The 12,619-nt window shown below is 44.8% G+C and overlaps 1 protein-coding gene and 1 pseudogene across 2 annotated transcripts in view; both read left to right on the top strand.

The window, feature by feature from the left end:
* PHF20 (PHD finger protein 20) overlaps positions 1-12,617 on the top strand; it is a 132,120-nt gene extending 119,503 nt beyond the window's left edge. For both annotated transcript variants that reach the window (XM_032420193.1, XM_032420194.1), the window contains 3 exons: positions 2,259-2,664; positions 4,588-4,771; positions 10,076-12,617. In XM_032420193.1, coding sequence (XP_032276084.1) covers positions 2,259-2,664; positions 4,588-4,771; positions 10,076-10,218 — 733 coding nt within the window. In that variant the 3' untranslated portion in view covers positions 10,219-12,617. The remainder of the gene's footprint in view (positions 1-2,258; positions 2,665-4,587; positions 4,772-10,075) is intronic.
* Positions 1,006-1,114, top strand: LOC116642102 (annotated as a pseudogene).
* Positions 12,618-12,619: the final 2 nt, after the last annotated feature.

The following is a 12,619-nucleotide window of genomic DNA, read 5'->3' as shown; positions in this document are numbered from 1 at the left end:
ATACTCTGGCTTACACGCTCCAGTTAACAGATTTCAGACTGCAGTAAACCTGAACGTTAATGATGACTCTCATTTCCCCTGATGCAGTTATGATTTCAGAGGTGTGTCTGACATCTTGGATTCCTGGGACAGGCTGTGATACCCTGCTGGCACTGGTCCAGGGACCTAGGCTCCCTTGATACTCATTTCCTGTCCTTTTCCAGTGAATAGGAGGGGTTTTGGTGATTGTTGGAGGTAGAGCTGAGAAAGGATACTTGTAGCCCCTTGGGAGCATAATTTTAGGTTCTGTAGGATCACTCCATGCTTTCATATGTATGGCCTATTCCATTTGTGCAGGAATTCAGTCAAGTGTGTGTAGAGGGGTACCCATATATGGGAGTTGCTGGTGAGTTAAGCTGTGCTTTCCTGCTGATCTGGTTTCAGTGTTTTTCAGCTGGGGGCTGGGAAGGTACTGTTGACTATATCGTGGGATGATTCTTTATCCCAATCATGTGTGATTGTTCCAAGCATTATAGGATGTTAGGCATCCCTGGATTCAGTGAACTAAATGCCAGTAGTACCTGTCAGTCATTGTGGCAGTTAGAAAGGTCATGCAACACATTTCTGCCCATCTCTGAACCAAATGTGAGTAGCACCTGTCTGTTTATTTCCAAACGCCCCCTAGAGGGCACTGCCCTCCCAGCTAGGATCTCTGGTAACGATGGGCCATACTTGAGAAGCCCACTGTTTTTTTTTTCCTTCCCTCCCTCTCTTTTTTCCTTCTTTTCATTTGATGATCAAAGGTAGTAGTGGAAGTTCTGGGTAGTAAAGAAGAGTTAAAAGGTGAAGTTTATCTAGAGTAGTGGCTTTTAAACTTAATAAAATTTTTATTCCACAGTAAGAAATATGTTTTATATTTCTCACATATATAAAACTGAAACTAAAATTTCACAGAACACCTACTGTTACTTAGAATGGTACATTATGATATTTTCTATTCTGTTTTCCTTTTTCTATAGTTGATTATGCTGCTCGCTTCGACAGCACTTAGACTAAAATTGGAACGATGCAGAGAAGGTTAGCATGGGTCTTGCGCAAGGATGACACGCAAATTTGTGGAGCCTTACAATTGATTATTATCCAGTAGATTAATTTAATGATCCTCCGTTGGGTCAAAACTCAAACAGGGAATGATTCTGGGAGACTACTAACACAGAGTTTTATGTGCACATATGTGCAGGCAGAGCTTTCAACAGATTCTCAAAGGAAAGGAGTCTGTGGCTCAAAAAAGGATTAGAATCCCTGTTCTTTAATAACAAAGTTTTCTCCTTGGAATGGTGAGAGTAAAAGATTTTAGAAGAATTTTTTAAAAACTATTAATGGCTTATATGTAGATGATTTTGATTCCTGCCCCCTCGACCCATTGTCACTGCATTTTTTTTTTTTAAGATTTTATTTATTTATTCATAAGAGACAGAGAGAGAGAGAGAGAGAGGCAGAGGGAGAAGCAGGCTCCCCGCCGAGCAGGGAGCCCGATGCGGGACTTGATCCCAGGACCCTGGGATCATGACCTGAGCCGAAGGCAGACGCTTAACCATCTGAGCCACCCAGGCACCCTGTCACTGCATTTTTTTAAAGATTTTATTCATTAGAGAGAGAGAGAGAACGAGAGGGGGGAGGGGCAGAGGGAGAGGGACAAGCAGACTCGATGCTGGACTCGGGGATCATGACCTGAGCCAAAATCAGACACTTAACCGACTGAGCCATCCAGGTGCCCCCATCATTGCATTTTGTAACTGAAAGCTATTGCATGCCAGGATTATCATGCCTGCTTATTAGGTTATTTTTAGTAACTCACATTTGAAGAGTACTTTGCTGCCAACAAAGTACTTTATTTGAATTAATTCACTTAATCTTTATCAAACTCTTTGGCTAATGGCAGACAGATGGTTAGCCCAGTTTTGCAGAGGAGGGAATGGGAATGAGTCTGGCTGAGTGACTCATTATAGCTGTTCTACTAATCAGTGGCTGAATTGAAATGCAGTCAGGTCTTCTGACCCCAAGCCCAGTCTCACTCACCATGAGTGTTCACAGTGGGAGCTTGCCTACAGGTGGGCTCCTCAGAGACCATGGATTTATGTTCCCTTTTGCTTGGTAAATGGTGGCTGGTAGCCAGATGGCCCAAGTGGGGAGTTCCTCTTCCTTTTGGGAGAGTGGGAATTGAGACACCAGTGGTCCCAGTTACTCCAAAGCCCTTTGTACGTTTGCCCTCCCGACAGAAGCAGGGAGCATCCTGATCTGCAGCTCTGGTGTCAGCCTTGGAAACAGCACTCAGGAGAGGGCAGATCTCATTCGAAACACATCCATGTCACTGAAGCCAAGAGCAAAGAGGAAGTCCCAAGCTATAGAACTTTGAACGGGGCGGTGGAGAAGCCCTTGCCCCTGCCCCTACCCCGGTCTGTGGAGGAGTCCTATATCACCAGCGAGCACTGCTATCAGAAGCCCCGCGCCTATTACCCTGCTGTGGAGCAGAAGCTGGTGGTGGAGACCCGGGGCTCTGCCCTTGACGACGCAGTCAACCCCCTCCATGAGAACGGTGATGGTTCTCTCTCTCCACGTCTGGGCTGGCCTCTAGACCAAGACAGGAGTAGGGGGGACAGTGGCTCCAAATCCAGCTCCCTAAAGGTATGTAGCTCACTTGTCCTTGTTCTTCACTTAGTGTTTGAGTGCTTGGGCTCTCCCTGTAGGGTTCTGTGGAAGACGTTTATTATAAAGTTGTACTTACTGTAAAATTGTATTTAAATGTGCTTATCATAGGTGTTTTTTGGTGGGTTAAAATGGGTGCAAAGTCAGGAGAGCCCGATGAAACCAGAGATCCTGGTTACAGGAAATGCCCACAAAATGACAGTCACTGGGGGTGGGAGGTGGGGAGGTGGGAAGAAGTGAGGAGAAAAGTGGTGATTGGCACTTGATAAATGGAAGTTAAGTAGGAAAATGGGTTTTTTCTTTAACAGGGTTCATGTTGTAATTGCACCTAGCTGCTAATTCTTAGCATGAGCAAAGAATGAGTGAAGTGTTTTGTTAGGCATAAGGTTTTCAATACAATTCTATGATGGCTTTACTTTGACTTTTTTTTTTTTTAAAGATTTTATTTATTTATTTGAGAGAGAGAGAGCACAAGAGAGGGGAGCGGGAGAGGGAGGAGCAGACTCCCTGCTGAGCAGGGAGCCCGATGCGGGACTCGATCCCGGGACTCCAGGATCATGACCTGAGCCGAAGGCAGTCGCTTAACCAACTGAGCCACCCAGGCGCCCCTTTACTTTGACTTTTAACTTTGCAGCCCTGACATAAGAACAGTCCATTTTGTCAGAATATTTGCTGGTTATCAGCTTTCCCAAGAACAGCTCTCAATTTTTGGTTATTCAAATCATGCTCTTCTAGAGCCTCTTTGTGTCATTTTCCTGCCAATGTTGTCATCTTTAATGTTCACTGGTGTCATTCTGTCCTGTCCTCAGTTGGTCAGTGAGACTTTTTGTAACTGGAGAGTTTCTCCACCCTGGTTATCCTTCCTTTCAAACTTTACCCTGTGGTTGGCATCACCAGCATTAGATACCTTACTGCATATTGCCGAGTGGGACATCCTAGATTATAAGCCCCTCATGGAAGGGCATTGTGCCCTTGCCAGTGTCTAAACAGTGCTAGTCAAGGTTGGTGAGGTTGGTTTTGGAGACAGACCCAGTTTCAAGTCTGGGCTTAGCCACTTACTATGTGATGCTGAGCAGGTCACTTCATCTCCTTAGATGTGTCTCTTCACCTGCCTGTGGGAGGGGCCAGTGCCCGTGCCCTCTAGTTATTATGCATTGTGTCTGTGAAGAGCTCTCAGCACAGAGCTTTGCGCAGTCAGCTCTAATAAATATTAGCTTGACCCTATTTCATTTCAAATGAAGGAAGGAAGGAAGGAAAGGTTGAGATCCAAACCGTAGAAAAGGGTTGTGATCCTACAAACTAGGCAGATTCCCTAGAGGCATCTGCCACATATTAAAAAATCAGAAAATACTGGGCCTAAACAAGTCAGCTAGGATTAAAAATGTCTTTCATTCCTGGCAAGCTGACCATAGGCCAACACAGTGTTTTATAACCTTACCCTATTTCATTCTCATGAACCTGTAAGATGGGTTTTACTACTTGCCTCAGAGGCTCAGAAGGAAAAATAACTAATCCAGGCTCACACATTCAGCAAGACAAGGAGCTTGGACTTGAAACTAGTTCGTCTAACTCCTGCTAAGTAACATACTAACCCCTGTCTGTGCCCATCCTGCTCTATTCTGATCTCCGGGCTCTAGAAGCCATTCCGTGGGGCCTGTTTCAGGCCTGGGGCATTGGGCCAGTCACTGGGAAGCAGCTCTGAGGCCTGCGCTGCCCTGAGGTGTTTGTGATTGCTACTCAAAGCATTCCTCTGCCAGGTGTCCAAGACAGGAAGAGAGGGGGATAGAGGTTTGGGATATTCAAACTGCAACTGATTTTTCGGACGGTTGCAAACTCTGGCTGGTTGGAGAAGGGGCTGGGAGCTGTCTCCACTCAGTAACTTAAATGCCATTGCATTCCTAGGTGAGGGAATATGTCTCCAAAAAGGTCCTACCCGAGGAAGCCCCCACTCGGAAGCTGCTGGACAGAAGCGGAGAGGGGCTGCTGAGCTCCCAGCACCAGTGGCAGTTTAACCTGCTGACCCACGTGGAATCTCTTCAGGACGAAGTCACACATAGGATGGACTCCATTGAGAAAGAGCTGGATGGTAGGGCTCCTTCTCTGGCTCTCCACAGATAGCTGTATTCTTGCCTCCTTTCTTTTCAGTCTCATCAACCCCCATTCTCCCTCTAGATGGGCAAGCTTTACTTTTAGTATTTATCTGGCATTTCTAAGGTCTGTGTGATGTCAGGAGTCCTCCCTCACTTACCTAGTGCCTTCTGCAAAGCAGAGTGCAGAAGTATAACTAGACTCTGTCTGGAGGCAGTGTGCGACCTGAGCAACTTTGCTAACCAAGTTCTGTGGGGGATTTCAACTTTGACTTAATAGAGTTTTTTGGATGTCTTTGAGGATTAATCTGAAGAAAGCTTTTATTTCGGCCTTTCATAAAATCTAAACTGAGGTCTTCTCTTCTTTATCAGTAGAGATTTAAGAACTTGACTGAGTCATTTGGGTAACCCTGGGTATTTCCAGGTGTTAGTGGTAACAGATGGGCCTGATAAACATGCTCAAGTTCAGTCTCTTTTGATCCCTAGGAAGTTGTCAGTTTGATTTTTGAAGACAGAATTCCTTCTTGATTTTTCACTTATTTCTTAATTTTTTGTTTTCATTCTTAAAAAGGAGCCAAATTGAAAAGTAAATATTCCATTGGCGGATTCTGAGTATAGTCAGGCTACCATTGCTGTAATTGGGGATATAAAGCTACTTGTGCATGAAATAACTCAGAAGGATGCCATACGTTATACAAGCTAGAGTCATGAGGTGTGACCAGGGCAAGTGTGTGGCCGAGGTGCTGCCAAAGGCGGAGTGTGGCAGGGGGAGTGGTAACTGGAAGGCTTCCTGAACCCTGGGTCTGAAGCCAAGCCTTGAGGAAAGTGAGGTTTTCTGAGGGAGAGGGGGTGACTTGGTAGGTGATAAAAGGGCTGGCTTGACTGGGAAAGGGTTGTCCTATTGGAGAAAAGTGAGAGAAGGACCTCTATGCCCTCATGCTTCTGTCCTGCCCTTGAGGCAAACCTGAGGAACTGGGAATGGGAGACTAATTCAGGGTCCATTCTAAGGGCACTTCTGGAAGGGGGAGTGTTTCTGTCTCTTTTACTCCTAAAAGGTTTCCTTGGGCTCCTTAGAATGGTAACTGATTCCACTGTCTGAAAACCCTGCTATTCTCTAGCTGAAAGAGGATTGAATGCCACACTGGAAATTATGGATTTTGAGAGAATAGCAGTAGGAGTGGCTCTGGGTTCCTAGAGTAGGCTTAGCACCGTGGAAACAGGGAGGGTGTTCTTTTGTTGCCAAAGGAGCCTGCCCTTAGGGGGAGACATCACTGTTTCCCCACTTCTTACTGACTTGCCACTCCTGTTCAGTCTCATGGCCAGTGTGGTGAGGAGGATAAGTCTGGGCTCCCTTCCCCGGCCTTCCTGAGGGCCTCTTATGTGTCCTGCTGATCTGGGGTCATGTACTCTGTTCGTGTTCTGATACTCCAGGCCCTGAAGTGTGAAAATCAATTATAAATCATAGAGATTTTATTCAGATAAACAGATTTTTCCATTGTATTTAATTAAGATTTATCAGAATCCCATTTTATTTCAACCATAGTAGGGAGTGAACTCTTGAGTTCATCCAAATACCATTAAGATAAACTGAGCTTTTATAAGAATTTGGATATAGTATTCCTATTAAGAAATAGCCTAATAAATATTCTATTGACTGATTTATATTTTAAAAGAGTTATCGTTTTAATATTAACCATAATTTAATAATTTATGTAGTTGTATAAACAGTTGTAAAACTAAAAGAAAAAGATTTTTTAAAGATTATTTATTTATTTATTTGACAGAGAGAGACACAGAGAGAGAGGGAAAACAAGCAGGGGGAGTGGGAGAGGGAGAAGCAGGCTTCCTGCTGAGCAGGGAGCCCGACGCGGGGCTGGATCCCAGGACCCTGAGATCATGACCTGAGCCGAAGGCAGATGCTTAACCGACTGAGCCACCCAGCCTCCCAAGAAAAAGATTTTTTAAAAAATTATTTTAAAAGATTTTATTTATTTGTCAGAGAGAGAGCTCACAAGCTGGGGGAGTGGCAGGCAGAGGGAGAAGCAGGCTCCCCATTGAGCAGGGGAGTCCGATGCCGGACTCAATCCCAGGACCCTGAGATCATGACCTGAGCCAAAGGCAGATGCTCAACCGACTGAGCCACATAGGCGCCCAAGACAAAAGATTTTTAATGACTATGAAAATATTGAATCTTTTAGCATCAGAAATATTATTTTAAGAAAAAAATGTTACTTTACTGAGCATTGGCCTCTATCTAGATGGTCTGGGAGAGTATATGAAATGGAACCTCACCTTTGTGACCTTCTGTCTTGCTTACTATCATTATACTGCTGAGAAGCTGTTGAGCTTCCTTAAAAGAGAAACTTGGGGTGATGGTCCAGCACATGGTATGGAGAGAAGGCTGGCCTGCTGGATGCTGGGGAGTCCAGAGGAGATGCTATTGGCTCTCACAGTTCAGGGTCATCTTCAGTCCTGGAGATCTAGAGAGAAGGCTTCCACCTTAGGGGCTCCAAACACTCCTCTTAACCAAGCTCAGAGACTACTGAGTAACCTAGACTCTTCTAGGCTGCACACTGGTGCTCTTTCTCCCTGTGCATGCCTCCTGGGTCACCATAGTGTTGGGTGGTGTCTTTGGTGAGCCTGGAACCAGATCAGAAGTAGTTACAATGACCATAAGAGGGGCCTCTCAGCAACTGTAGGATCATCTTGTCAAGGACAGATGGACTGACATTCTGTCTGTGTTTTGGAAATGACCTAGCCAGTCCTGACTGCCTCTTTTCTTTTTTTTAAGATTTTTATTATTTATTTGAGAGAAAGAGAGCATGAGTGGTGGGGCTGGGCAGAGGGAGAAGTAGACTCCCCACTGTGCAGCTAGCCAGACTCGAGGCTCCATCCCAGGACCCTCAGATCATGACGTGAGCTGAAGGCAGATGCTTAACCTACTGAGCCACCCAGGTGCTGCCCCTGACTACCTCTTTTCTACACTCATCCAGATGGGCTCTTCCAGCATTGCTTTCAGGCCTTTTCTCCATTTATTCTTGTGCCCTTTTGCTGAGCAGCCTCTTGTCTCCTTCTAGTTTTTTTCCTTAAAGAATAATTGATGTATTGAAAATGGTCACTGGGGAGTTTATCTTGCTCAGCAGGCCACTAGTCACTCTCCTGTGACTTTGATCCTTTACTCTTGGCTTTCAAGTTCAGGTCTGAGAAGGCAATCTTATTTTTCTTATTTTCAAGTCCTTGTACTGGTTGGGATGAGGAGGAGGGGCTGTTTCTCCTCCTTGGAACCCCCACGTACCAACAAGAAATCAGAGGGAGGTAGGCGAGTTTTGGAGCCCGAGCAGTCAGTGGGCACTTTGCTAGGCCATTCCCACATTTTCTCACTGCCTCTGTCGAGTGCCTGCTGTGTTTCAGACACAGTTGAGTGTTTAGGGATATCATGGTAAGCAAGGCAGACTTGGCTTCTGCCCTTATGGAACTTGATCTTGATGTAGAGACAGGTATTCATTAAATTATCCCATTATATATAATTATAAACCATGGTAAGTGCTCCAAAGGAGGAAAGATTTGATCACATAGCACCCTTAATTTAACACAGCTACGTGATTTAGGGTGTAGAGTTGGGGAGGGCTTCTCTGGGAAGTAACTTACAGGGAACAAAGGATTTTGAAAGGTGGGAAGGAAGGTGGAAGGCTGGATCTGAGGAAGGAAAAGGATTATGTGTGAGGCTGTAAGCTCTCTGAGGAACAGGCACTGGGTGGGTCTTCCTCTTTCTGCACCTTCAGCTCAAGGGTCCAGAAGGTGCTCAGTACAGGTTGGCTCATGAACTAGAAAGGCTACAGGCAGGCTGGGGTGAGCACAGGCCTCCCTGGAGGGGCTGGCTCTTGTCAAAAGATGCAGGGTTCCAAAATGGCCTCTCCCCGGATGCCAGAGCTTCAGGGAGTGGCTTGGGAAGAAAAAACATCTTCTATAGAGAAATCCCTGCTCTCAGAGATAAGGCAGTTTTTTAGATATTGAACCAATATTAATCAAGGATGTTAGTACCTGGACATCTTACATTAAATACTTAGAAAATAAAGTCAGAGTATTCAGTGTTACTGATGATAGGAATTTGAAGCAAATCAGACTTTATAGTGATAAAAATAGACCTTTTCAATCCCTTTAGATTCTCATTTTTCTTTTTTTTTTTAAAGATTTTATTTATTTATTTGACAGAGAGAGATAGCAACAGCAGGAACACAAGCAGGGGGAGTGGGAGAGGGAGAAGCAGGCTTCCCGCCAAGCAGGGAGCCCGATGCGGGGCTCGATCCCAGGACCCTGGGATCATGACCTGAGCCGAAGGCAGACGCTTAACGACTGAGCCACCCAGGCGCCCCTAGATTCTCATTTTTCTTAATAGGAGGCTAAAACACAAGGCTCTCTGATTTCCAACAAAGGAAAACCTTATAAAGACTAGGGAGTGGGCCCTGGGTGGCTCAGTTGGTTAAGCATCTGCCTTCAGCTCCGGTCATGATCCTGGGGTCCTGGGATTGAGTCCCGTGTCAGGCTCCCTGCTCAGCCGGGAGTCTGCTTCTCCCTCTCCCAGTGCTCCTCCTCCCTACTTGTGCTCTCTCTCTCTCAAATAAATAAAAATCTTAAAAAAAGAATGGAAGAATTAAAAAAGACTGGGGAGTAACACTGAGGAAGGTGGGTTCTTCAAAGCCTTCTAGACTGTAGAGCTGCACTAATACAGTAATCACTAGCTTATATGTGGCTCTTTTTAAGATTTTATTTATTTATTTGAGAGAGAGAGAGCACAAGCAGGGGGAGCTGCAGGCAGAGGGAGAGGGAGAAGCAGGCTCCCCTCTGAGCTGGGAGGCCAGCGCACAGCCTGATCCCAGGACCCCGGGATCATGACCTGAGCCGAAGGCAGATGCTCAACCAACTGAGCCACCCAGGCGCCCCTATGTGTGGCTCTTTAATGAATTAAAATTGAATAAAATTTGAGTTCAGTTCCTCAGTCATACTAGCTACATTTTAAGTGCTCCGTTAGCTACGTGTGGCTAGTGGCTCCGGTATAGACAACATAGACGTAGGCCATTTCCACTGCAGAAAGTTCTGTTGGACTGTGCTCCCCTAAAGCATTTGAGCCTTGTCCTAGGGGGAATACTTTGTAGAGAGGGTGATGAGTCAGTGTTGCCTGAGTGGCCCCCCCTTCTCGCCTGACCTTGTGGGGATACATGGGAGAAGATGCTGGAATTCTTGCTGATGTTCTCACAGATGAAGTGTTAGGAGCTCACTGGGTCTCCTCTCTCTTCTGCCTACAGTGTTGGAGAGCTGGCTGGACTACACTGGGGAATTGGAGCCCCCGGAGCCACTGGCCAGGCTTCCGCAGCTCAAGCATTGCATCAAGCAGCTGCTGATGGACCTGGGCAAGGTGCAGCAGATTGCACTCTGCTGCTCAACATGAAACTGGGCACCCAGAACTAGTGGGGGCACAATCCTGGGGCACCTGCAGGAGGAGCTTTGCATATTTAAATAAATAAACCTAGCATGCCGAATGCACGTGACACCGACTGACTTCAGGGATCTGGGCAGGGGGTGTGATAGACATTGGACAAAGGGGCCATTTTGGCTGCTGGAGGGCAGGGCACTCTGATCTTGAAGCCTACCAAGAAGGTAGCAAATAGACTCTTGGGATTCCCTTCTTCTGTGCACATCATTGAATGGAGAGTGAGTCTTTTTGCACAAACTTGACTTGAAATCGTGCCACCGATAAATGGAATGAGAGCCAAAAAAGTTTAGTCGGAAACAGTTGTAAATTCAACTTGCAGCTTATTTAATTGACTTTTTTGTCAGGGTGGGGCACATGCCAAGCCTTCTTGTTTCTGCCTGGCATGGATTTAGGCAGCAGGCACCATTTTCATTTTTCCAGCTTCGTGAGGATGTTGTGACTTCACATTCTGTGGAGGTCGGGAAGGAGCAGAGGCCTTGGCTGCTCTGCCTTCTCCTTAGGACTCTTCACTTTTCTCACCACCTGTCTTGCATGACTTCATGGTACCGGGGACAAGTTTTGTATGCTTTTACCCCAGAGTTGGCTGGGTTGTGTCTTTTGTAGCAGAGCCCGAACAGCCTGTGGAGGAACTAGAATCTCACAGTAATAAGAATCTAGGAGGATTTCCAAACTGAAGCAGGCAGGGTCTGGAACCCAAAGGACAGCGTTTTCTACCCACTTCTTAATATTGACAGCTTCCTGGTTCTATTTAATGTCCAAAAAATGTTTCCCCAAATTTTGAACTCTTTCACTGTAAAGATTTGTTACAAAGAATGTGGTTTGGAGAATTACCTTATTTTCTATTGTTGTAAACAAACTTCAGATTCTACATGTGCTGTTTTTCTCCTTCCCAGAAGGGTGTATGTTCAGTAGTTGGCATTTTCAGAATTGTTTTAATATACTTTAACACTTTAGATTCCCTGTTTGTATTATTTTGTGAGGTCAAGGTGATAATGCTGCTTAAGGTCCAGGTACAATTTGTACCTTTTAAGACAACATTTGTTACTCTTGCAGGTTACATGTGTAATTGCTATATTGTTTTTCTTTGCTAGACAAAGTTAAAGAAAATGTTCCATGCTTTGAGGAGTGACCCGTTTCACCATTTAGTTTTCTTATCACTAAAGGCAAAAATCAAAGCACACTTGTCCATTAACACTCACAAGTTAATTATGGGTTTATGAATCTGTAATGTTATATGCTGCAAATATTTACTATGTAAACGTGAAGTAGCCAATATCTCTATAGCAATTACAGTATCTCCAGCGCCATTTGGAATGATTAGGCCTTGAAGGCACACAGGTTCATTGTGGTCTTGAAGGCCTCTGTACCAAAATCTGTTTCAGGGAATGCTCTGTCCAGTGATTTCTTCACCATTTGATATAAAGTGAATTTAGGGCCAGTTGACCTGCTGTAGCTTATCCATCAGAGGGAAGACATGTGGCCGTGACATCTGTAGTAAAGCTGACGCAGTTCCTCTCCAAGAGGTTCTTTCCCATTGCTAACGTTGGCATTTCTGGTGTGGGAAGAAATGTCTAAGGAGTGTGCATGGCATCTATGTTTTGCGCAATTTATGACAGCCACATTATAAGAATGTTGTGTTTGTCTGAAAAGGGATGAAACAGGATGATTTTCTGTAGCCACAACTGTGAGGTATGATGACTGTTGTATTACTAGATTACTGATTTTTCTTTTCTCGGATACATTCGAGCATCACATCTGGGGAAGCTACTACAACTTTAAGGGAGTCGATGTCATGTCTTTCTCAAAGGCGGAAGCAGAAACTGAATTACCCTAATTCTGCCAAGTGGCCATTATTGGGTTTATTGTTTATAAAGGAGATAATCCCATTTCACTCATTGTGACTTTTGTCTTTAGGGAAGCAGGGATGAGTCCCAAGTTCTGATAACCTCAGTGTGCTTCTCTAATTTAAAGCCATGTTTAGGGGCTCCATCCCCAATTCCTGGGTCAGGCTGAATTAACTCCAAGTTGGAGCACTGGAAACTGTTATTTGCAAAGATTACTGTTACCATTTAGAAATATGTACACTACCTAAGTTTTGAGAAAAACTATCCACCTATAAAAAATTGCCTTGACAAAAACAGTTCTGGTTTGACTAATCATTTAGTTTCTTTAAATGAGTGTTATGCAAGGTGGACCCTTGATGAGCCAACATTGCACTGTGGATACATGTCTATGTTTACGCGCTATTAGAACAGAAGGCGCTGTATATAGAAATGTTGCTTTGAAGCAATATTTGCAAAACATGCAAACTTCTGTATCTGTATTTGGAAAAAATAAAACAGGTTTTTGTTGCTAT

The sequence above is a fragment of the Phoca vitulina genome, unplaced genomic scaffold, assembly GCF_004348235.1.
Source record: "Phoca vitulina isolate PV1807 unplaced genomic scaffold, GSC_HSeal_1.0 scaffold22, whole genome shotgun sequence".
Taxonomy (NCBI): Eukaryota; Metazoa; Chordata; class Mammalia; order Carnivora; family Phocidae; genus Phoca; species Phoca vitulina.
Note: the sequence above shows the minus strand (reverse complement) of the source record. Positions and strands in the feature narration are given on the sequence as shown.